The sequence below is a fragment of the Petromyzon marinus genome, chromosome 27 (genome assembly GCF_048934315.1).
Source record: "Petromyzon marinus isolate PM22_M1 ecotype Great Lakes invasive population chromosome 27, UKy_Petmar_22M1.pri1.0, whole genome shotgun sequence".
Taxonomy (NCBI): Eukaryota; Metazoa; Chordata; class Hyperoartia; order Petromyzontiformes; family Petromyzontidae; genus Petromyzon; species Petromyzon marinus.
Genome location: NC_133693.1, coordinates 8,092,908 through 8,119,376, shown reverse-complemented (window position 1 = coordinate 8,119,376; position 26,469 = coordinate 8,092,908). Strand labels below are relative to the sequence as shown.

General features: G+C 45.2%; 1 protein-coding gene across 1 annotated transcript in view; it reads right to left on the bottom strand.

Annotated features, from left to right (window-relative positions):
* Positions 1 to 26,469, bottom strand: part of LOC116946559 (protein argonaute-1) — a 49,416-nt gene that overhangs the window by 19,923 nt on the left and 3,024 nt on the right. Inside the window, exons 2-17 of the mRNA XM_032961572.2 lie at positions 22,858 to 23,026; positions 21,948 to 22,068; positions 20,002 to 20,183; positions 17,727 to 17,863; positions 16,467 to 16,601; positions 12,784 to 12,871; positions 11,770 to 11,917; positions 8,772 to 8,891; positions 7,760 to 7,882; positions 6,918 to 7,051; positions 5,815 to 5,999; positions 5,171 to 5,330; positions 3,940 to 4,030; positions 2,648 to 2,842; positions 1,778 to 1,912; positions 432 to 533 (exon numbers count right to left, since the gene is read on the bottom strand). Coding sequence (XP_032817463.1) covers positions 432 to 533; positions 1,778 to 1,912; positions 2,648 to 2,842; positions 3,940 to 4,030; positions 5,171 to 5,330; positions 5,815 to 5,999; positions 6,918 to 7,051; positions 7,760 to 7,882; positions 8,772 to 8,891; positions 11,770 to 11,917; positions 12,784 to 12,871; positions 16,467 to 16,601; positions 17,727 to 17,863; positions 20,002 to 20,183; positions 21,948 to 22,068; positions 22,858 to 23,026 — 2,225 coding nt within the window. The remainder of the gene's footprint in view (positions 1 to 431; positions 534 to 1,777; positions 1,913 to 2,647; positions 2,843 to 3,939; positions 4,031 to 5,170; positions 5,331 to 5,814; positions 6,000 to 6,917; positions 7,052 to 7,759; positions 7,883 to 8,771; positions 8,892 to 11,769; positions 11,918 to 12,783; positions 12,872 to 16,466; positions 16,602 to 17,726; positions 17,864 to 20,001; positions 20,184 to 21,947; positions 22,069 to 22,857; positions 23,027 to 26,469) is intronic.

Below are 26,469 nucleotides of genomic sequence, written 5' to 3'. Positions count from 1 at the left end.
GCTAACAGCACTTGGCGCACACGTCTGATAAGGTTATACGGGGGATCTTTGTCTTTGGGGAGCAGTAATAGCAGTTAGCATGTGCTATGAAGGGCCATTGCCTGAAACGTCACCGATTAAATATATTATTTTTCTTTTAAGGCAGTGTTGTTGACGAGTGTGCTAGGTTTTTGACCACCAAGGTGAGGGATTGAAGGTGAGACATCGCCATCAACACACGAGTGAACAAGTATGTATGTCGAACTTCTTTCACGCTGTATGTAGTCAACGGTGCTAATTGGAGGTGCGATTATAATCATAGCTCTGAAAATGCAGATCATTCAGGGTGACAATACAAGCGTCACTCAATAGGGTTCACGTAAAACAATCGGCCGCTCGCTTGAGAACTCACGGAAACCTGCCGAGCAGTTCAGGCAGTGGGCACCACTCACCTGGATCCCCGCGTGGCTGCACAGGTAGAAGTCAAACTCGCTGGGGTGCGTGATTTTCGTGTCGACCGTCGTTCCTGCCGGAATGTTACCGCTCTTCCCGATCTGGAGGGGAGGAATATTGTAGCACGCCAAATGCAGGAAATACAAGACAATGCAGACGAAATAACAGATTGCGACAATAACTTGACATATTAATTCATGTAAAACCACGCCACAATGATGTGCGTTTACACACCAGTGTGAACAGTTATTTTCTACGCCACACTGTGCTTTGTGTAATGCACATTATCACCCATAATCAGAATGCCTCTCTCCCTTTGAGTCAAACTTTGACATGTTTGACTGTAACTACACTTGAAAATCCACTTTAACCACAGGTTTCTGCGCAACTGTAAAGCCAGAATAGCAACCCGGCTGCCCTGACATCTAAAGGCCATGCCACACTTTGGGCATTTTAGGGTAATTCTCACCGACAGTCATCGCCGGTAACACAATTACGATGAGGAATTATGGCAACGTGGTACAGTGATGACAGAGTGTGCCGGAACGTTGCCTAACCAATGAAAACAGTTCACTGAAAAGTGCATTTGATGAACAGTTATGGTATTCTTTGGGTCTTTCGGTAAAGTCACGTAGATAGAAAAATAATAAGAATAAAAGAATTTAAAAAAATAAAGTGAATGCAAAATAATAATAAAAATATCACGATGTGTTTCGATCGCAACACAAGCAATCGTCATCAGGAGAAAAAAGAGGGGGAAAGCTGCTGAGGCTGGCTGTTTTAAAGGTTTTTCATTCACTTTATTTTCATTTTATTATTTTATTATTATTATTATTTCTATCTACGTGACTTTACCGAAAGACCCAAAGAATATGAATTCCTGCAGTCACGGAAGCTTTAAGTCAAGGTTGAACAGTTATGGGTCTACAAAGCGTGAAAAACTTAGGTAGTCAAGTAACCTTATCTGCGATCTAATTGGTAGTTGCTATCCCAGTTTCTTTCTAGGGGGAGCAGAGATTAGATGTTTCCACATTTTACCATTGCCGGTGGTGAATGCCAGTGTTCATTGCCAGTGACAACTTGCCGAGTGCAGTGGTTACAAGCCTTTGTGGACCTGCATTGACCAACCATGCGGTCAAAACTATTGTTGTGCAAAATATATCTGCAACATTTCTTCGGACAACTTCCCACAGCCCTGCATACCACCACAGGTTCACAAATCACTGGTTGGGAACCACTGCCCTATTCAATCGATGTTCTTGAGCCACCCCGGTCACCTCTGCATTGTGTCTTCCTTCCTTGAAGAAGGGAAGACTCGCTAACCGCGACACCGACAATCGCGTACCCGCTCGTTTCGGTCGGCGCAGAAGAGCCGCGTGTGGTGTCGCTTCTGTACAGCGACGTAGGTGATGCCGGGCTGGTAGTCCTTCTCCAGCTTGATGCAAGCATCGCGGATCGCCAGTAGCTCATGGAACAGCACCTGCATGCACAAGTGGGACAGCACAGGGGCAACACAGCAAATGAGGCTCAAGTCACACATATCGTGGCACATGGACTAACGAGTTGGATGGTGGCACACAACGAATAAGCACGGTGGTGGGACAAGGAAGAGTGAGAGGGGGATGCTGACACAGAGGGGCTTGAGTGAGTTCATGGTGCATAGTGCGAGAGAACTGGCGGCGGTTCAGAGATTAACTAAATGGTGCCACAGAGATGAGTGGGGCACATTGCCGTCACAGGGTTAAACGAGTGAAACTAAACACTTTTTTATTTTATTTTACCAAGTAAGGCCCACTGAGCAGTATAGCTCTTTTTCAGAAGCGACCTGGCCACAAATGAGAGTCCCAACCAAGTGGCTTATCACGTGTAAATATACAGCAGCCAAATATTCTCAACGCACGTTTCTAAATGTGGATGGAAAAACCCGAGGACCCGGAGAAAAATCCACGCGACCACGGGGAGAGAACACACAAACTCCAAATATAGAGGCGTCAGGGTTGGGATCAAACCCACAACCTCCTGTATACCAGGAGAGGGAGTCAACATCTCGCCACCGTGGGCCGGCAGCAGAGGGGTGGGTGAGAGAGCTGACGGCACAGAGTGGTGTGTGGCCAAACTGGCAGCACATGGGAGGGCGGGCGGACGGGCAGGTTGACCGGCGGGAGAACGAGTTCGCCGGTAGCGCACACGGGCGGTGGGGCGTGTCCGCTTGCACCTGCTGGAACTGGCCCTCGGAGACGCCGTCGCGGTAGAAGATGATGCGCGTAGGCTTGAAGCGCGTCGACTTGTAGAACTGGATGAGCAGCTCACGCACCATGGTGCCCAGGTCCTGGATGATCTCCTGCCGGTGGTGCTGAACACGCACCGTGGCGCAATAGCGGCTCGGGTGGGCGTCCATGCTGCCCACAACCTTCGCAAACACGATTAGAACGGTTGGCTATGTACAGTGCGAAAGAAGTTCAACAAAGTTCAACATACATAAATACATGTTCCCTTCCGGTCAGTTTTATGTACATATGTAATATTGTCTTCATCCCATGAGCCCAAGTGTCCACTGCAAAAGCTACAGAGCAGCGCATCACCCCGTGTGTTGGCTAGGAGATTATAAAAACTTCAGAAATCCCTTCAAGTAACTGTTTTCCAAAGACATATTAAAGGGGTGAAGAACTTTCCCGCATGCCCTGCTATAGAGACATTTATTTCACGTGAAGTCAAAGGGGGAGAACAAGCCTGAGAGGATGACCAACCTTGGAGGCGGAGAAATCAGATCGGTTAATGTGCAGGGTGTGCGTTCGATTGTGGCTTCACAGGAACGTAAAGGAATGGCGATGGTGTAGGAAGACCTTCACATAGCAGTGGATAGACCATGACTCATAATGACGATGTCAGTAGAACAATATCTTCACAAATGGGCAACGTCAGATGACAATGAAAATGATGATTATTCTAAATGTTTTCCCAAAAAGGGTTCTCGTCTCTTGACACATGACCATAGTCAATGTTATGCTGTTTGCAAAGGAGTCTTTGACATATGATTCGTCTATTATATCAAAACCTTCACAGCTGAGCCAGGTCATATATGATGAAAATCCAAATGTAATAAAGACTCATGTTTAGGATGAATCATTGCAGTCACGAAAGCTTTAAATCGAAGTGTTTGCATTGTTGGGTTTGCAAATTCAACAACCCAGAGAAAACCCGACGCACACAGGGGGAGGGATAGCACTCCCGACATCAGCACTGACAAATTCACAAACCCACTTGCTGTGCTGCCACCTTCCTGGCCACCCCGCAGCCCAGGGAGTTTGGGGAGTGCCACAGCACACAAGAGATTCCGCGCGATTCATAAAACGCTGTTAACACAGCGCTGGGTTAGCGGTGTGCACCACCAACACATCCGGGGGCTTCGACCATCGTCTCGCCAAGCCTGAGAAGCTGGCTTCACCGCAAATAATGTGATGTAACCGTGAAATCGTGCTACACGGCGTGGCGTGGCGAGGGGCTCACGGCGGCGATGGAAGGCTTCTTCCCATCACCGGCAGGAGGATGAGTGACCTCCGCACCCAGGAAAATCACGGGCTGGTGGAACACGGCCGGCCTGCCAGTACACGAGGGAGCACACCACGCGAGCGGTGAGAGCAGCACACTGAGTTGCACGTCTCGTCACAACGGAACTCGACATCAAGTTATCTGCGTCAAATCGTGATACAAATAAGTGTCTGGGCGAAATTCTCTCGGGGCATTGCATCGCCACATGTTTCAGAATGACTAGTGCAACCAGCAAGGTCCTTTAAGATCCCTCTCCCAGTGACCTTTTTTTAAAAGAAAAAATGGAAAACAATCCACTTTGCCAAATACCCTGTGTGAGAGAAATGGTCATCGCATAACAAACGTGCATTTATTATTGTTAAAACGAGAATTTAAATAAATTAATTTAAAACGCTTATATGTTGAATATTAAATTTCGATTTAAAGCCTTCCTAACTGCAGGGATTCATCTTATTGGTTCTTTCGGTAAAGTCACGTAGAATGGAAATAAAATAATAAAACATAATAAAATAAAATTCTCACGACGTTACGGCTACTTGTGTTGTGGCCGAAATGTCGTGAGAATTTTATTTTATGTTTTATTTTTATTATTTTATTTCCATTCTACGTGACTTTACCAAAAGAACCAAGAAGATGTTGAATATTGTGTAGTTGCAGCTGAAACTATCAACCAACAAGTCAGTTTAATCGCGGGTGGCTGAATCACAGATTGACCCCTGAGCCACTCAGCCACCTTTCTCAGCATCTCATTAAACAGATTTTTCAATTGAATTTCAGGATTATGGGTGTAGTATTATTGCACTGTGGCTGAGGGTTCTAAATCTAGTCCAGGGTTGACTCAGCAAATCATCCTCCCAAGGTGAATAACATGAGTACCAGTGGGAGAGTGGTGGGCTCACATTTGTGGGTCGCGATCCAATTCAAGAAGGCATTACCTTTGAACACTTTGGAAAATATATCACCTGCAGCGGGTTTGCGGGGTTCACTCGAACCAACCGCATACAACAAATACGAAAAGAAAAACTATCCGTTCTCACACGCACGACTCGGACAATGCGTATCGCGAGCGTCGGAATCGGCGCCGATCGACGGCTCAACGCGTCGTCAACTCGCCCCAAACCGACGGCCTCGGCCGCAAATCCGGGGGCCCGTTCCCTCCTCCCGCCCCCGCCGCGGCGCAAACGGGCACCTCTGTTGCGGCACGAGGATGTTGTTGACCCCGCCGAGCTTCACGTTGATCTTGAGGCAGAGGTTGGAGAGCGTCTGCGGCGACGTCTTGAGCACGTTCTTCACCTGCACGCACTGCGTCGCCATGCCCAGCAGCGTGTCTCCCACGCGCTTCACCTCCGCTGAGCGCACCACCGGGTGTCGCGTGTCGCACACCGGCCAGGGGAAACAGGAGGACGGAGGCAAGGAAGGGAGCTACATTTACGAATACGAACAATGAGAGCTTTGTACGTGAAGATGCCTCCGATTTCGTTCAAGCTTTCCAACGGAGACGGAAAGCGTTATGGAATTGCACTATCCGCCTGTCTGTAACTGTGGGTGGGGAGCCACAATAACTCTTGAAAAAAAGATGATCCAAGATGAATACAACTTCAGGATAAAGTTGTATTAGGGACTTACGTGACAGAAACCAGACATTTTTCAAAGGGTTGCCTCAGACTTGGAGATGCAAACCAGCGCTGAACAAAAATACGGCGTGGTATCCTGGCCCTGCCGGCTAAGATGAGCAGTTACATTATTATCGCCATTTAATTATATCGGAGGACAATCAAATGTTAAAAAGCGTTATAGAAGCCACGCATAAATGCACGCCATTTCTCCCCGCACCGTAAACAGGCGTCTTGCCAGGCAGCACCACCACGATGAGTTGCAGGCCCATGTAGGTGTTCTTGAGGTGGCGGAACATGGGCTCTACACTGTCCGTGCCCTGTGCGTACTTGCAGAAGCACGGCTGGCCCTGGATGGGCATTCCCGCGTCTTTAGAGATTCGCCGCAGCTGATCCGTGAAGCCCCTGCAAAACGCAAAAGCACAAATGACCAACTCAAGATTGAGTAGAGGTCGGCCCGGGGTGGCTAAGGGGGATGTGACAACGTGCCAGAAAGCCGAGTTGGCACGTGTATACGTATGCATGTACGTTGAACTTCTTTCGCACGGTACGTAGCAAACCGTGCGAATCGGAGGTGCAAGGAAATCGAAGACGCGGCACCGCTGAGATCCTCCGTTCCAATCTGAGTTTTCCAGTCGAGTGAACTGATGGTCTCGGGCCTGGTTACAATTGGCTGCATTAAAAAAAAACCCACCAAAATAAATTGGGTTATACCAGTTATTTTAGCATATTCTAGATTTGAGACTTTAACATTTCTTCTCGAGCGACATGTGATAAGCACTCCTTGCAGGGTATTTAAAATGTGTGAAAAGCATAAAAAAGAGTCTACTCAAGTGACTTCATGAGTAAAAAGAACTCGCATGCATCATTGGAGCATTCCCAGACACAAGATTCTATTATATTCAAAGCTTTCATGACTGCAGGAATTACTCTTTGGTTCTTTCGGTAAAGTCACGTAGAAATATTTTTTTACAATTTTCTTTATACGTGACTTGACCGAAAGAACCAAAAAGTAAGATGCTACTATGCTCACTGCAAGGGTTCTAAATGGTAGTTTGTTCTTCTCGTTACTTGGCACCAACTGCACACTTGAAATATTGTGCGATCAGCGCCATGTCATAAGATCCGTGGCAAGTGGTATCTGAACCTGTCGAGTGCCTCTGCTAGGTCCACTCAGCCTTAAACGAGCACCTAGTGCAGTCGCGCAAAACATCGTACGCGTTGCCAGCATTAACGGGTGCTTGCGAACAGCACTGGCCGCTCCTCAACGGGGGAGCCTTGTCTGTGCATGAGCGTGGGGTGGGTATCTATCAGTCTCCTTACTTGAGCACGTCCTCCTGGCACTGGCGCTGTGGGGCGAAGCAGGCGATGGCCCAAACACGGATCTCCGTGCCGCAGTAGAACTGCTTTCCCCGCATGTCCCACACTCCCTGGCTGGGCGTTGCCACAGCCCGGCTCTGTGTCACACAGCAACAACAGAAATTAGGGATTTCGATCAGATCATTGGGGGGGCACGTGCCACCCCACCCCCCCCCCCCCCACCACTGGCTCCGCCAGTGCGTACATAGCCAACCATGCTAAGCGGAGGTGCTAATTCAAGCAAAGAAGCAGTTAGACATGCAACCCACTGAGGTGCGGCACTAGGCAATTGTGAATGTGGAGTCTTTAGTGTAGCAGTTCTCAACCCGTGGGGTGCGCCCCCTTTCCTTTCAGGGATGGGTGCAAGCTGCAGCATGGATACCGTGCAGGCGAAATTTCAAGTGTGTAAGTGTGTGTGCGGTGAACGTCGGCATCACGTGGTGACAAAACTCGCCAAAACACAGCATGAAACAAATGTCGAACACTGCATAGGCCAGAGGCATGAACATGTGATCTCTCTGTATTGTGGCATTAGTAATCTTGGTTGTATTACAGAAGCTGGTGGGGGTTCGGGGGCAAAGAGACCAGTGGAATTTATTGGGGGGGGGGGGGGGGGGCACAATTCCAAACAAATGGAGAACCACTTCTCTAGTCGTTACAGGTTCTCGAAAACCAACTTCATACAAAACCGAATATTTAAAATAAATTTTTAATTACATGAACAGTGCGATGATGCATCGCCACATGACTAATAGTACCATATGGATGAGTATGTGTATGTGACTGTGTGAGCACAATGTCTTTACCCGGCCTCCGTACTGCAGCATCGGAGCAGGCAGCACCCTGCCTGTCACCTCCGTCATGTCGTCACGCACCCGCAGGCCAAACTCCTGCACGTACGGGTCCACGTTGAAGCTAGCATTCTTCATCTGACGCACGCGCGGACAATGGGGAAAGAGCTTTAAATGTGTTTAATTAAATACGCTCACGACAAAAAGGGTTTGGATGCTCCTGCCTTTCATATGACAAGTAGGATGAGTCAACCGCAGCACAGAAAACGCACTTATTGTTACTTTTATCAGTCAGAAAACATCCCCACAATTGTAACAGGCTTAACCCCTCAACAGCTGGTCCCATCTATTCTGGGGACCAATTGATGCCCTCCTTTGGCCAGTCCTAACATGTCACGTGGCAGAATGTGATTTTTGTTTGCAGGCCGCACACGAAATGTCTGTAAAATAGTGGAAAAAAACATTTTTAATAAATGTATTGCACATATAAACCAGGGTAATTCCCCATTTAACCCACACACTTTTTAAAAATCAAAATGCAAACTGGGTCACCCTCAAACTTCACCCAACATCAAGATGCCAAAAAAGTGCCTGCTGCATGGGTGATGGAGTTGAATAACGCATTGCTATAAAATAGTTTGGTAGGCATGGAACCCACATTGGGGAGGTAAACAGGGTGGACAGTTATACAATCTGACCCAAGGGCCCACTATCTTCCAGACAGCTACCTGCAGGGACTCATAGAAAAAAGCATTCATAAAGCTCAAGTAGGGGGGGGGGGGGGGAGTAACACAGGAGTGTAGATTCATAGTCAAAATTATATTTTACAGGAAATGTTGTGTTCATCGCATATCAAATAAACTGAAGCTGTTTAATACTCAGAGGAGAAATAAGCCAAATTCAGAAACAAAACAAATTAAACGATAAGTTTCTACGCAATAATTGGGGATCAAGCTGAGACCATCAACTCGCCGTCATTGAGAACCCGGTTAAATCGCCGCGTGCTAAAAGTTCAACCGGAGCGCACCAGCTTGCTGATCTCGTCCTGCCGATCGGGGGCTGAGCGAGCCGTGGCTTTGATCATGGTGGACGTCTGGTTGTCGGTGAGCTTCTTAATGCAGCGCTGTCCCGCCAGGATGTTACACACCTGCAACGTGGGTCACGCGGAGAAAAAAAACAACCACAATAACAGTAATATTTCTCCGATAGGCGTAATAAAAAGAACCCTCCACTACACGTTAGTCCACAAATTGTCATAACGGTCGACTTTCGATTGCAAAATGATTTATTTTAATCTATTTTAGTATAATATTCTTTGAGTCTTTCGGTAAAGCCACGTAGATAGAAAAAGTAATCTTAATAATAACAATATCATGACGTTTCGATCGCAACACAAGCAATCATCTTCAGGTGAAAAAAGGGGGGGGTTTATGCCGAGACAGGCTGTTTATAAAAGTCTAGAGATGGGCGGGGCAGCTAATGTTAATGTAGGCGGGGTCTCCGTAACCTGCAGTAGGTCTACACCAATCAAAGAGCTGTTTACAAATGGTTTAGAGATGGGCGGGGCAGCTAATGCCAATGTGGGGGAGGTACTACGGAGCTGTAGCCATTGTATTGTGAGAGATTAGCGTGTCAATGTAAGAGAGCGCAGTGGCCACATGGAGGTACTAACACAGCTGACGGTGGCTGTGTTAGTGAATGTAACTCAGTCGAAAATAACTTCCAGGTAGGATAGGAACATCACAGCCAGTTATGACCTAAACTGGTTAATAACGTCCTTCCAATGATTGCTCAGTTTGTACCCATCTTCTCGGTTGAAATTGTGTCTGTGTTTATATATATATGGATGGCTTAATGGACGAATCTTTGATAGCCAGTGGGTTTGCAGAGTACCTTCGTCTTGGCAAAATCTATTTCGTGTGTGCCCACAGCGTTAAAATAATGATCAGCAACGGCTGAGGTATTGGTCCTACCGTGTTTCAGATCTGCCTTATGTTCACGGACCCAGTCCGAGACATGTCGCTTAGTTTCCCCAATGTAACTGCTGCCACAGACACAGCTTATTTTGTAGACACAGGGGTATTGCATGTCGGGGATCGCATCCTTCACAGAAAGGATCAAATCACAAATTGTATGTACTGTGTTGAATCGTACCTGGATCTTGTATTTGCTCATGATTTTGGAAATATTTTTGGTGACCCCTGCTATGTATGGCAAGGTGATGGTTTTGATTGGGTCCTCAAGATGGTTCTCTCCTCACGGTTGGGTTGATAGCTTTACAGATTGTGTAGTCCGAATATCCATTCCTCTTGAGGGCTTGATGTGCTCCAGTTTACTGGCGAGGTGGTGATGGTCGGAAATACAACGAGCTCTGTGGTAGAGTTTTGATGAGGGAATACTTCTGGGATGGATGGTGGTGGGAATCAGGTTTAAGGTAAGCATCCGTATGGGTGGCTTTCCTGTAGACAGAGTGTCCCATTGAGCCATCAGGTCTTTTTTCAATTAAAACATCCAAGAATGGTAACTTGCGATCCTTTTCCACCTTCATGGTGAATTTGATGGCTGGGTGTATGGAATTGATGTGGTTGAAGAATTGGTCCAGAGCTGGTAGGCCATGTGGCCAGATGACGAACGTATCATCAACGTATCTCTTCCACAAGAAAGGACGTAGGGTGGATGCCTGGATAGCATCTCTCTCAAATTTCTCCAGGACAACATTGGCTTTGGTAAACTTTGGTAAACAAAGATACCACATCGAAACTGACAAGCAAATCACCTGGAGATAGTGAGATGTCGTTAATGGAAGATATCAAGTGAGCTGAGTTAAGTACAGATGAGGTGGTCTTACCAGTGAATGGTTGCAAGGTCTCAGACATAAATCGGGCCAGTTTGTAGGTGAGTGAGCCAATGGTGGAGACGATATGGCAGAGTGGTGTGCCTTCTTTATGGATTTGTGGTAAGTCATAAAATCTGGGTGGTCTAGCAGCAGAGGGTTTTAAGGCAAGCCGCTTAAATGGTTCGATTAAAGATGTCGAATCAGTTATGATGTTGTTGGTTTTCGTAACCAGGCGGTTGGTAGGATCTCTATTGATTTTGGTATAGCTGCCATCATTAAGTAGGTCCTGTATTGTCTGTCATTCTTTTCACATCTCGTTTGAATCATCAGCCTAACATGTGGTATCCGTTTAGTTTCACCCAAACAGTACATCATTCTTTCGCACGCAACTTGAAACATGTATCTTGAGCACAATACAATTTTAAGTAATGACATCAAACAATAATGACTGTATAAACCGTCTAAATACAACACCACTGTACAAGGATGGGGACGTGAACATAATGAGCACTTTAAACAGGGAAGGGACTTGAGAAGGGAAGGGCAATTATTGTAAAAAAAAAAAAATGCTAGAGGTGGCATGATTATGCCAAGCAGTGGGAAATAATATCAACGTTTGGATATGGGCAAGCATGAGCACAGCGGATGGAGAGAAGGCGTAGGCAGAGGGGGAAAAAAGGAAAATCTCAAGCTTGGTTTCAAGCAGCGAAGAGGAGGAGCGAGCAGTGTACACGCAGAGGAAGAGTTGCAGACAGCGTGGGCAGCAGAGGAGAAACGAACCCCCAAGGAGCAAAGGCAGAGAAGTTGTGTGCTCAGAAGCAATGCCAACATGTACGCACGTAACAGTGCATATGAATTATATAAAACATTATCGGACTCAATGCACGTGCATAAATTTGCACGTGAAAGCATTGATAACACATCAAGTACGCAAATTGCACGCAGCTGACGTGCGATTTTTCTTGCGAGGCAAGTGGAAAATGTGCGATTAAACAACAAGATGGCAAAAGCAAGACCAAATCTTCAAGTTGTTGGGGGTGAATAGGTGCAAGCCTGCGAGTGTACGCCCTTCTGTTCACATGGTTTGAAGAGAGGGGCAAAAGAAATTGCGTGGCCCCAATGACGGATTTGCAGCTGCGTACGATGCGAAAGAAATTCAACTTACATACATGCGGGTGCTGGCACTCACCTCGAGAGGCAGGTAGGTGTGTTTCTGCTCCTGGCCGACCTGCAGGCAGGGCAAGTGTGCGTACTTGAGCTGTAGCTTGTGCCGGTCGCGGAAGTAGTGTGCCACCGTGCACTCCACCGTTTGGCCCGTGTCCAGCTGCAGAGGGAACCTGGTGGTCCGCATGTGTGTGCGTTTGTGTTCGTATGAATATGGGGAACAGTAGCACAGTGGTTATGCGCGCTGTGCTACGAACCCGGTGACCCGATTCCAATTTCAACTCAAGGTGCACCACTCGCGACGATTATCTGAACCGGTTCTGGGCCTCCCCTAGCTCGACTCAACCTCAAATAAGCATCTGGTGCGATGTGCAAATATCGTCACTAGAGAGACAAAGGTGACTGGGCATGGTTCTGGCCACCCACCCCCTTGTGTGTCGTGCCGGCCTTCATAGGTGTCAAACAGTCTATTAAGGCGATATGTGTGCAGGGAGAAAACAATTGTGGTCATCATTGTAATTATCACCAGTTTCAATATTCCTGCCACAATCATCACCATCATTGTCATTAATCATTGTCACTTTCACGATGATTGCATGCATCATCATAATTAGTCATCATCACTGCATCCAGCACCTCTGCCAACATTGTATTCAACATAAACACCATTTTTACTACCACCAACAACACTAGCATGACCACCACCATCACCATCATCACGACCACAATTACCACTATCACCATCATCACTACTGCCATAACCACCATCATCATCATCACGATAAACATCATCCCTACCACCATCATGACTACCACAATGATCACTACCAGCATCACCACCATTGTCAGTCACTCTGGTCTGTGACTCCGCAATTCATGGGTCTATCCCGTGACCTCCTGCCAGGGAGTATTCACCACTGGACATTATTTCGAAGAAGTACGGGACCTAGCAATTGTGACATCTCCATCACTTAGTGGTGAACGGCCGACTGCTGTTGTTGCCGTGTGTGCGTGCATGCGTGCGTGCGTGCACCCTTACGTCTGGTGGCTGGCCGGTCTCCGCGTCACGTTGCACACCTTGTACTTGCGTTTCATTTGCCCGCAGTGCGTGATCTCGACCTTGAGGCCTGGCACAAACAACACGCGTAACGAACCCACGCGAATATTGGGCTACGACGCACACCTCACAGTGACATTACACTCACGCGGCGCCTCTGTGGTTGTAGAACGCTCGGCCCATAATTGCTGTGGGTGGCCAGTTATCCCGGCGGGCGGTGGGGAGCTGGTGTTAGGAGACTAGATCTTTAGAATTTATTTCTGGCGAGCGAGTAAGGGAGCCGACATGTTGCTTGTTAAGATACCTTGGAAATATTACATCCACCAATCCGAGGAAACATGTTTTTAAAGAAAATTACAAACCGCACAAACCAAATGCCATGAAACTGGCAGGCAGCTTCCTCAACATTAAACCCTCAAATGTGATAGGTTCTCGGGCAGGATTGGTAATCGAATACTTTCACAACATAATTACTTTAACAAATGTTATGCAAGGTTGCATACGAGCATGAATAATGCACATACATTAGGATGCGTGAGTGTGAGCTTGTAATATGATTTCAGGTTCAGTTAATGAACTGCCTTTGCCATATTGTTTTGTACTGTATGTGTTCTTGTATATTCTATATTAATTAGACAGAATGATTAAGGATTCTTTTTTGACATTTTAAATGTTTATGGTTGTATTTATCATTGTTATGCACTGTGAAATGTTGCACCTCAAGCCTCCCTTGTGACAAACCACCATCTCAATGGACTCCCACATGACTATGAATAAAATGTTACAGTAAAACCTTGGATTGCGAGTAGCTTGGTCTACGAGTGTTTTGCAAGACGAGCAAATTTTTTAAATAAATATTAATTTGATAAACGAGCGAGGTCTTGCAATACGAGTACTACGTGTACGCTTTGTCTGCCGAGCGTCACGTGATCACAACTGATATACGAGTGCTTTGATATACGAGTGCTTTGGATTACAAACACGTTTCCGGAACGAATTATGCTCGCAATCCAAGGTTTTATTGTATAGGGATGCATGTCTCTAGCTACTATTTTGCAAACTCAGTTTACATCGCAATTCCTTCTGTGTGATTGTGTTATGGATAGTCTGGTCCCTGCCATCAAACGGTCAATATCCACCCCTAGGCTCAGACCCCCAACAGAGATGAGCACCACTCAGATGCTCATTTAATCAGGACGATACTTTTGACTCTTGGCTCGATACGAGAGCCCCCCAAAAACATTTCCAGAATGCAAAACACATGAAAGAAAAACAGTAGCTGCGTAAAGTGGTTTGGAATGTTTCTGCCGCGTGTATAAGACTTCCCTGCAAACTCTGCCTTCGTTTTGCAATCTTTGTGCACGTAACATTGTTTCTGCCTTCAAATGTGGTGCAACATCCCGTGTTAAACAAAGCAATATCATTGTTTCTGTTTCACAACAGAGTTGGGCATTGCCAACTCATTCAATTCAATGGTGTTCTCTGTGTGCCTTTCATCATGTGCAGTGAGAGAAAAAAGTATTTGATCCCCTGCTGATTTTGTACGTTTGTCCACTGACAAAGAAATGATCAGTCTATAATTTTAATGGTAGGTTTATTTGAACAGTGAGAGACAGAATAACAACAACAAAAATCCTACACAAGGCTGGAATGGGCTACAAGACCATTGCCCAGCAGCTTGGTGAGAAGGTGACAACAGTTGGTGTGATTATTCGCAAATGGAAGAAACACAAAAGAACTGTCAATCTCCCTCGGCCTGGGGCTCCATGCAAGATCTCACCTCGTGGAGTTGCAATGATCATGAGAACGGTGAGGAATCAGCCCAGAACTACACGGGAGGATCTTGTCAATGCTCTCAAGGCAGCTGGGACCATAGTCACCAAGAAAACAATTGGTAACACACTACGCCGTGAAGGACTGAAATTATGCAGCGCCCGCAGGGTCCCCCGGCTCAAGAAAGCACATATACATGTCTGTCTGAAGTTTGCCAATGAACATCTGAATGATTCAGAGGACAACTGGGTGAAAGTGTTGTGGTCAGATGAGACCAAAATGGAGCTCTTTGGCATCAACTCAACTCGCCGTGTTTGGAGGAGGAGGAATGCTGCCTATGACCCCAAGAACACCATCTCCACCGTCAAACATGGAGGTGGAAAAATTATGCTATGGGGGTGTTTTTCTGCTAAGGGGACAGGACAACTTCACCGCATCAAAGGGGCGATGGACGGGGCCATGTACCGTCAAATCTTGGGTGAGAACCTCCTTCCCTCAGCCAGGTCATTGAAAATGGGTCGTGGATGGGTATTCCAGCATGACAATGACCCAAAACACACGGCCAAGGCAACAAAGGAGTGGCTCAAGAAGAAGCACATTAAGGTCCTGGAGTGGCCTAGCCAGTCTCTAGACCTTAATCCCATAGAAAATCTGTGGAGGGAGCTGAAGGTTCGAGTTGCCAAACGTCAGCCTCAAAACCTTAATGACTTGGAGAAGATCTGCAAAGAGGAGTGGGACAAAATCCCTCCTGAGATGTGTGCAAACCTGGTGGCCAACTACAAGAAACGTCTGACCTCTGTGATTGCCAACAAGGGTTTTGCCACCAAGTACTAAGTCATGTTTTGCAGAGGGGTCAAATACTTATTTCCCTCATTAAAATGCAAATCAATTTATAACATTTTTGACATGCGTTTTTCTGGATTTTTTTGTTATTCTGTCTCTCACTGTTCAAATAAACCTACCATTAAAACTAGAGACTGATCATTTATTTGTCAGTGGGCAAACGTACAAAATCAGCAGGGGATCAAATACTTTTTTCCCTCACTGTATACAGTAGAGCCTCAAGCAGGCGTGGTGAGGCGAAAAGGAAAACTAAACGATTTGAAAAATATATTTCACCACGTAAGGCTCACAACGAGCTATGTAGCTCTTTTTCAGAAGTGACCTGCCCACAAATGATAGCTCAACGAAGCAGCTAATCATGTGGAAATTTATAGCAGCCAAATACTATAAACCTACAACCCCTGCAGGCCGTTTTCATCGGGCCTGAGGTCACATGAGACCTACCACTTTAAATCAGAATCTATATTTAAATTGGAGGAATCTGATGAGCTATGAAGCTCTTTTTCACAGATCAGAAAATCAGCAACAAACAATATTTAACCATCACTGCATTGATAACATGAGCATAACAACTTACTCTTTGGTTCTTTCGGTAAAGTCACATAGGTAGAAAAATAAAAGAAAACAAAAAATAATATATCACGACGTGTCGATCGCCAACACAAGCGGTCATCCTCAGGCGGAAAAAATAATCCAGCAGTAGAACTGCTATAACTTAGATGATGATATTTACCATTACATTGACAGATAAACCCAGTTTTTCGTATTCACTATCTCCAAGTCACTGTGCACATAAAAACAAATATTCAGCTGTGTTGAATTGAACATTGCCATGGCAACCATGTGACCCTGTCCAACCAATTACAGTACTTGTTGCTTGTGCAATAAAACAATTTTCAAACGGTTGCTTCCGTGTCAAAGATCAACTTGCAACTTTATTCATTCAGCATCGCGGGCCACGCTAAACAATGCAACGAGGACATTGGCTTTTTTAATGCAATATTATCAAAACAAAATTTTCCCGTTTAACCTCAGATCAGGATTTGTACCTTTGATCTCTTTCGTGAACTTCACGCGCTGGGAGTCGGTGAGTGGCTTGGGCTGTTCGTCGATGTTACGGATGTCCAGCACCTCGCACATGAACTCTATCACCGGCTGAGCCTTGTAAAACGCCGTGGCCGACACTACACAAAGACAAGCATACACACATTTATGCCGCATAGAGTCTTATGGACTGTAGGGAAATTGTTGTTAGTGACCACCTTATAAGTCCAGCACAATCCGCAAACAGAGGGTGTGTCCAACAACACGTCAAGGCACCATCGTCTCCATGCTGATGTTCATTTATATACTCTACCAAATACCAAGTGCTCATTGAAAGCCTAGTCAAAATCTTCAAAAGGGCCAAGACAGATTAATTCAGTACCACTTGCCATTTTTGACAAGCATGGCTGGGAATCCAGCCCACGTTGCCAGGTTTGTTAAGCTGTGTGATAACCACGAAATCATCTTTCAACGCGCACACACCACAGCGCTGCTGCTGCACTAAACATACCGTAGAAATTTCTTAAGGATGCTTGCAATGGATCCTAAGTGGAATCATAGCTTGGTTAGTGAATAATTGCACCAGCCAAGTGGTAAGCATAAATGCGCACACACAGACACACGTGAACACATTTATATAGGCACACACACACAAGCACTTGCACACACACTCACAAGCATGCATACAAACATGATATAACACTGCATTCAGTCTCAGCACAGCTATATTTCTCCTTTTCCAGTTTAACATAATTAATGAGATGAGTGAAAATTATGAGGCGATGACTTCTTTGTGGTCACATAACTCAGGGGTTAGGATGCCGAAGATGCATCACCGAGATTCTAGGTTCAAATCTGGGTTCAGCTACCAGATGACAAAATTATGTTTGTATGTGTAGCAAGTTTATTGTCTCAGCCAGGTCAATAATGACCGCATATAAAAAAACATAACATTATACTCGCACGCACACCGACACATTCAAGTGCACACGCTGACACACACGTGCGAGCGTGCGCCCCGGCTGACATGCAACCAAAGACAAAGATCCCCCGTATAGCGGTTAACAGACTGTTGGGGCAAGTGCTGTTAGCAAGCACCTATGAAGGCCGGCACGGAACACGAGGGGGTGGGTGGCCAGCACCACGTCCGACCGTCTTCGTTTCCCCAGTGGCGATAAATTTTACACACCGTCACACGTGCACGTTGACACAAGTACAGACGTTGACACACACATACGCATGCTGACAGACACACACACACGTACCATCAATGTTGAGCATCATCTTCCACATGGACGGCCTCACAGACTGGTGGAAACCGAACCAGACCTCGCGGCCACCACCCAATGGGTGGCTGTATCCCTCGGGGGACGAGAAGAACGAGCGTCCGACCGGCGTGTATCTACAAGACAAAGATCCCCCGTATAGCCTTTAACAGACTTCAGAAAAGTGTTGTTAGCGAGTGAAGGCTGGTATGGCAAAGCAGAAAATGTTTATAATTTCATTTAAAAAATGGTAAGCAACTTTGAAGTTCAGACAAGAATGTGGTAAAAAAAAGTATTATAAGCCTAATTATGAGGAGGCTGTGATGGGTGGGACTCGTGTGTAGAATGGCAGACAGCAGGTTACCATGACAGGCATTAGGATGGGGAAGACCTAAAGCCAGATGGCGGTGTCGGTGACGCAATTGTAAAAGTGGACTTTGAAGGTCAGGTGTCAACTTTGAATGAGCGGTGGGATTTATCAGACCGAGGAAACAATGCTGAGGGGTGATGGCATCAACAGCATTGCCTGTGATGACCTTTTGACCCTACATGAGTCAATTACACGATTAGTCAGTGCAAGTGTAAACATGTAAAAGATGAAAGTCATAAATGCATGCACAAGCCAACGATGGTACCACGATACTTTATTCAAGAAATTCATTGCGCATTTAAGTCTCAAAGTTAATATTTCCAATCAGATTCTTAAAATAGTTCTGAAATATTAATTTAGACAGCATAGTAATGTTGCATATAATTACACATTGTGTGACAACGCACGAATGTAAGATGCGGTTAGACTCAATGTTAATGCTTGTGGGACTTCAGCGTGCATCACTCACATAGATTATTATATAACATTCCATAACAACGGCAGCCAGCCCAGCTTCCACTGGAATAGCTACTTGCAATGCTCAAATAGGGGCAAAATTTGGCCTTGTGGCTCAACGGAAATGTCTGGTTCACATGTAACCTTTAAATACAACCGCGAGAAAAATAGAATTAATAACACGTGATCATTGTCGAGGAGGTATCTCACAGACTCCTTCAGATTTATTCTCAGAAGAATCCAGCTTGGGATGCTTGACCGTTTCCTTGTCTCATAGGAATCGATCAAATAAAGTATGTATTCTTTAAAGAGATTTCACTTTTTTTTCTACTCCGTTATGTGGAAGGAACTGGAGTGCTTGGAGAAAACCCATTGCTACTGGGGGAGATAGGTCAAACTCTTTATGCTGCTGTGCACAAAATAAGCACAAATCACGCCTTCTGTGGGTTTACACAGCATCGCATGTATTTTTTTGTTATAAAAAGCTCAACACACACTCATAAAAGGTTTGAAAAATCATGATATGCCAAAGACATTCATACAGAAAAACGAAAATGCTTCGTCACAACAGTTTGCAGCTACATTTCCATCTCCACTAGTTATTCTCCCACTTGCACAGAAATCCCGCGGTTGTCTTTCACAACACGCGCCCAGCAGCAAGCCAGGCCCCGAGAGACCCAGCACGCTCATTGCTCAATGCGCACGCTTCTTGGTCAAGTGCGTTTCCACTGAAATCTGCTGCTGCTGCTGGGTGTTGTAAGGCGTGGAGGATCAGCAAGGGAGGAAGGAGGTGGTGGGTGAGGGGGGTGGGGTGGCGAGCGGGCGTAGTTGCATCGACAAACGCCCTCACGTAAAGGCAACAAAAGAGCAGGCTTCACAGGCGCTTCAAAGTAGGAACTCGTGTGGTCTGAACCATATTGCTATTTTTAATCAATGGCCATATAAAGGCAGAAGGAGCCTGGTAATAACTGTGCCTACCGCTTCTCAGTGCCCACTGATTCTCTGTGCCAAGCACAAATCACCATGATAGCGGCAAAATCTCATCGGATCTTTAAACTAAATCTACGAGCGACACTATTTTTTTTATTTTACCAGGTAAGGCTTACTGAGCTATACAGCTCTTTTTCAGAAGCGACCTGGCCACAAATGATAGCTCAACGAAGTGGTTTTTCACGTGGAAATTTATAGCAGCCAAATGCCCTACTCTAAACGCATGTCGATTCTAAATGCGGAGGAAAAAACCAGAGGACCCTGAGAAAAATCCATGCGACCATGGGGAGAACATTCAAACTCCAGATATACAAGCGACAAGAGTCGCGATCGAACCCACAACCTCCTGCATATCAGGCGAGGCAGATAAGATATCACCACCACGGCGCTCACAAGCCTGCCAATTCCGGACAGAGAGAGTGACCGCCTCCTCCACAGCAATGTAGAATTTCCACTCACCGCATGGAGGGCAGGTGTCGTAGCACTACGTCCACCGCCTGCACAGGGTCCTGGGGAACCTGCATGATGCGGCCCGCGAGCGCGTCGTGCAGCGCGTGCCAGCTCACGTAGCCCACCCACTTGAGCGCCACCTTGAACACACGGTCCTTACCCTCGCCCGGCAGCGTCACCTCGAGCTCCACCTGCACCAGCGGAGCGATGGCGGCGGCAACAACGACGGAAAATTAAATGTATTAGTCTTTTTCCAGAATCTTGGTTATGGTAAAACTCCAGCTAGCCGGACTAATTATTATTTACATTTGTAAGGCGCATTTCATTCGTAGATCTCCATGCGCCATGTAAGAAACTTGGGAAATAAACAGAACCAGGTTGATGGCCAGAATTAGTCCAGCTAGCTGAAAGGTCCGGCTAGCCATTTCAACAAAAATCTTTGTAGAAAAAAACAACGGAACATGCATGGTATATAGTATGTGTAGCGTGTTATTGCACAGACCAAAAAATAATCCATACATTATGTGCTGTGTGCTGTGCGGTACAGTATATATGTCCGTTGGTCCCGGGGGTATGCCAAATCCCCCTATCCCCCACCACCCCACGCCTATCCCCCATTGCCCGGCTCCTATCAACCCACTCCACCACTCACATATGAACGCGAGTACATTTGTATATACATGTTGAACTTATTTCATACTGTAAGTAGCCACCCGTGGTAATTGGAGGCGCGAGGGTAGGACAACAAACTAAACACAATAATAACACTTCATTATAAACAATTTAACATGTTCTAGTATACTGTATTATATATTTTAAATGACAAAACATACAATTAAATACAATTTATGTACATTCCTTTGTTATATTTATTATATTATGTTTACAATACGTATTTTCACTTTTTGATTATTCTACCTGCTCTGGCTTGAATTCCGCATAGTGTGAATTCTGCATAGCCAGGGTCTGACTAGCTGGGGAGGGGATTTGCTGTAATAGCATGCACGTAATGAGTGTAGAGAAACCTTTGCCACAAACAAAGCACACACAACACGCATGAATCTCTAAAACAAATCAACAACTTCGTCAATAATACTGCCTTAAGAAGTATATAACAGGTGTCATTTTGGAAAATAGCCCTTCTTCACAACACTAATAGGCCAGAGAGATGACGTCCTCTTCGAATAAAGAGACCAGAGAGATTAGTGCTCTACCTCTTCAGTCTGTATGTATATATGTACAGTGGTACCTCGGTATACGTCGTTAATTCGTTCCAGAAGGTAGGAGGACTTATGAAGGAGGACTTATACCGAAAATGACGTCTACCAGACGAATTTTTCCCATAAGCAATAAATGGAAAGGAAATAATCCGTTCCAGAGTATAAGAAATTATATTTTATATGGCATATTATACATTAATGTGGTTGTATAACATAATGTAGACACTACTTATTATTACTAAAATGCATACATACATTAAAATAAATGCACAAGTAAATTTAAGTAAAAATGAAATTTAACGTGACTTTACCTTGCTGAGAAGCGTTAAAATTACAAAAAGCACGTGAAAATGCGCAGAGTTATAGCAAGGGTTGTGCACTGAACGAGATCTGCAGGCAGACTGAGGAGCGGCGCTTTGTCTCAGTCGTGAACGGGGTCTACGCGGGGACACGGTGACTCATCCCGACCCATACAAGTTCTAGCAAGACGTTGTATCCCAAGCAAGACGTCGTATCCCAAGACATTTTTTTCTCGTCAAAACACGACGTATTCCAAAGCGGTCGTATACCGAGTTATGACTGTATGTTGAACTTCTTTCGAACCATACGTCGCCAACCGAGCTAATTGGCAATTGCTCAATGTTGCCTATTATAAGGTTTTTTTCGTTTTTAAAGGCAGTGTTGTTGACAAATATGTTGAGATGTTTTGTTAATTTGTGCTTTTGCAGCAAGGACCTTGTCTCTTCCGACGGGCAGTGCACTCGCCGTGTACAGGTTTTTCCGGCCATCGAACACCGGCTTCCGATCCCGGAAAAACTGCACATTGGAGCGGTTGACCAGGTAGTCCACGACCTCCCTGGTTCCCACGAGAGACGAGAAAACAATTATACAGGAAAAATGACATTTAAATTACTACAAGGCGAAGAGCAATACGTTTGCACAATGACATCAGTGCCAGCAGTAATGATGAGCACATGTGACAGAGCAAAGCCATGCTGTTTGAAGAGATATTCTTATTTTATTTACTATAAAAAAAATTCTCTTAATTTTTAACTCGGTGAAAGCCTATTGAGACCACAAATCTCTTCAGGGTAATGGTTATTTGAGAGCAGAACTGTCTTTAACTCAATTCAGAGGTCAATCTCTTCTCCTGGGGCAACGGGTTAAACATACCTCAATTGATAGGCCTCAATAGCGATGTTCACATTACCCGGTAGTCTGGACCAACCAGACCAAGTGGATAAAACAGGCCAATCCAGCCAGAACACCTCCAAAATAGACTACAGTTAAAACGAGGCTGTGCATAGGAAGTCATCGTAATGAATTACATCACTGCAAAGGATGCCAAAGGTAGATCAACAGCTGCCGCTAAATCCCTGGCCTCAGCCTTCCAGGTATGGCCATGCATTAAACAAAAACCCACATACATATGAAGAAATATCATTTGCAGATGTCTGCACAAACAGGTTCATCAACTCACTTGCTGTACCACCATTTTCTCGTTACCTTACAGCCGAGCTGTTTAGGAGTCTCACAAATCTTTATCCAATCCATCAATAACCAAAGCGCTGAATCATAGGCGGGTACCAACACACCATCTGGCGACGAGCTTAGCAGCGTGCAGTATACGAAGACATTTAGGCACCTGTTGACTCTTCGAGGACATTTCTCGGGCTTGATGTCCAGGTCGTAGTGATGCACCTCGATTTTTGGGATGTCCACCTCAAAGTAGTTTGCCAGAAGCTTGATGTGCTTTCCCACCGTGCCGAGGCCAGGCCTGCGAGGGGCCTGCAGGTGAGGGGGCAGCACATCCCCTGCAGGGTGAGGGAGAGAGGGAATAGTTAAATCAGCCATATTTACCAATATCCCAGTCGCCCCCAGTATGTGTTCTCTAATAGGGGAGAATCAGCATAATGGAAACGCATGAGTATGGCCATCTCCGGAATCTAGGCGAAGGAGTACCATTCTGCATGTTAACATCCATGCATATTCAACCGGCTAACAATAGGAACAAATATCCAGCTATCCATGTCAACATCCAGATAGATATGTGGGTGTTTCAACAAAGACAAATATGTTTTTGCAGAAAACAGTTGTTAGAATTAATGACAAACAGAACATACATCTACATAGTCTCCCTCTATGGTCGAGTGGTGGGACAGTGATGAGCGTACTAGGCTGAACGAGTTTGATTCCTGGCCACCAGTTCTGAACCCCCTTCACTAAACCTGCACTGCAGAATGACCAAACAACCCCAAGGATCGTCATTGAATGCTGAGGCCTTCATCCAGCAGTGGATTAAAAAAGGACCATAGTCACCCTCTACTAAAACACATGTCCTCTACAGCCCACATACTTTCTAATGCCAGAAGCATAGACATATTCGGACCGGTCTTTAAGTCATGATGGCATCACCGCTTCGTCACTATTTTTTAATAATTTTTATTTAAAATATTTAGCTGGAATATCCGTTTAGAGGGAACATCTAATTTATGAGGGTGTCGATTTACAACATCCATAGCAAACAAACTGCCTTCCACGCGCAGCTTCTCGCGGAGATCCGAATTCCAAACAGATCTGAAGTCTGCCCTGTGTGCCGGATGTACCAGACCATCTCATCTACACTCTCAACAAATCCACTGTGGCATGCACAGTGTGCGGACGTGCATTATTGTGCAGAAACGCTACTCTCTATCTCATCAACTTTTTTATCGAATTTCAGACTTGATCCAAAATAAACCAGTCAAGAAAAGCAACATTGGCTGGAGTTAAAGCATCAACTGGCCTACCACTTCTGTCAACATTAGATATACACTCGCGCCCCAAATGCAATTGACCATTTGAGAAATTTCCAACGTGCATTATTGTGCAGAAACGCTACTCTCTATCTTATCAACTTTTTTATCGAATTTCAGACTTGATCCAAAATAAACCAGTCAAGAAAAGCAACATTGGCTGAAGTTGAAGCATCAACTGGCCTACCACTTCTGTCAACATTAGATATACACTCACGCCCCAAATGCAATTGACCATTTGAGAAATTTCCAACGATGCTTAGTTTTTTACATATTGCAGCTACATTCTTTGATACATTTCACTAGTTGTGACACAATATGCTTTCTGTGTTTCTAAAGAGCAGTTGTGTCAGGGCACTACGACCTTTGACCACGCGGTACGAGTGACACGTGATGGCAACATCTGGATACAATATATGCACCTGAGTACCGGGGTAATGGCTCATTCCATATGCAATTCTCATTGACATCACATCAACTTAAGCTATAGAATTATTGTTTCTTTCTTTATTCAAACACCATAGTATTTATGAACCAAACAGATCACTACATCAGACGACCATATAACAAACCGGCCTGCCAATAACAAAACACGACAATCAACCATGCAAACAAATCAACAGTGCAAACAGACATCAAACATCTCAAAAATCAATGAGATGATACAAAGACAGGCACAATATCACATATCCACGATAATAGTTTAACATTGTCCTCAGCTAAAGTTGGTCACAGCCTAAGTTAGTGATCATATTTTAATCTCTGAACAGTTTACTTACTTTAAATTGAAGTCTACCATTACAATGATGTAATTGTATTTACCATTATTTAGTAGTTAGTTAAAATCATCATGAATTTTGGTCATTTGGCCTACTCCATAATTCAAATATAGACACTGACAAAGAATATCTCGTTAAGAACAGTGAATGATGAAAAATCTTGGATGAGATAAAGGTTAGAGAGAGATGGTAAGAGTACTTTAAGAAGTTGCTGAATGTGGAAAACCCAAGACGCGTTATGGTTGAAGAACATCAACGAATAGAAGTAATTGGAGATACTATAACCACAGAAGAGGTAGTGGAGGCTCTGGGGAGCATGAAACATCAAAAAGGCAGTGGGGGCCAGATGAGATTCCAATTGATGTTTAAATTAATGGGAGAAACGGGTGTTGAAATATTGGGGAAAATCTGGATGGAGAAAAAAATGCTGGATACGTGGAGAGAGAGTACATTGGTTCCCATCTTTAAAGGGAAAGGTGATGTACAAGAGTGTGGGAACTATAGATGAATTGCATTGATGAGTGACACCACGAAACTCTGGGAAAGGATCATAGGAAAGGAGACTGAGGAAGCCGGTGGATATTGGCGAGAGTCAGTTTGGATTCAGACCGGGAAGGTCAACAATTGATGCAATCTTTGCATTGAGAGTATTCATGGAGAAGTTCAGAGAGAAGAAACGGGACCTGCACATGGTGTTTATTCATCTCGAGAAAGCGTACGACAGGGTGCCTAGAGAGCTCATCTGGTGGTGTATGACAAGAAGAGGTACTCCTGAGATATATATCCAGCTGGTCCAGGATTTGTATGAAGGAGGGGAAATGCACTTGGGGAGCAACTGTGGAGTGTCGGAGAGCTTTCAAGTCAAAGCGGGAGTGAAGCAAGATTCCGTCCTGAGCCCCTTCCTGTTCATCCTGGCGCTGGACACACTCACGAGAGACAGAGGGAGCCCCCCTGGTGTATGCTGTTTGCAGACGACATTGTGCTATGCGGTGAAATCAGAGCGGTAGTGAAAGATTATTTGAAGATCTGGGTGCAAACGATTGAAGGGAATGGGTTGAGGGTCAGTCGGACAAAGACTGAGTATATGGTGGCAAATTTCAGTGGAAGAAATGCAGGAGGATTGCAAATTGGAAGTGACCAATAAATGAAGACGAACGAGTTTAAGTACCTGAGTGCAACGATGTGTGGCTGATGGGTCATCAGAAGGAGAGATGAGAACAAGAACAAGGACTGGATGGCTGAAATGGAGAGAGATGACTGGTGTGGTGTGCGATGAGGGTCCCAGTTTGGTTGAAGGGAAAAGTGTGTAGTGTATAGGGTAGTGTATAGTGTAGTGTATAGTGGATAGTGCAGTGTATAGTGTAGTGCATAGTCCAAGACGGTAGTGAGGCCGGTGCTGTTGCATGAGGCCGAGTGCTGGGGCACAAGAAAGAGGACCAAGCTATGGCAGTCGCAGAGATGAGGATGTTGTGGTGGATGTTGGGTTTAACAATGGAAAGGAGAGGGTGAGAAATTAATAAGTGAGAGTGAAGACTCAACGTGGTAAAATCACAGAGAAGATGAGAGAAAAAAGGCTGGTGTAGTTCGGTCATGTAGAGGAAAATTATGCAGGTAAGAAGGTGCAAGCGATGCAAGTGGAAGAAAAGAGATCAAGAGGAAGGCAAAAGCAGAGGTGGGCGATGT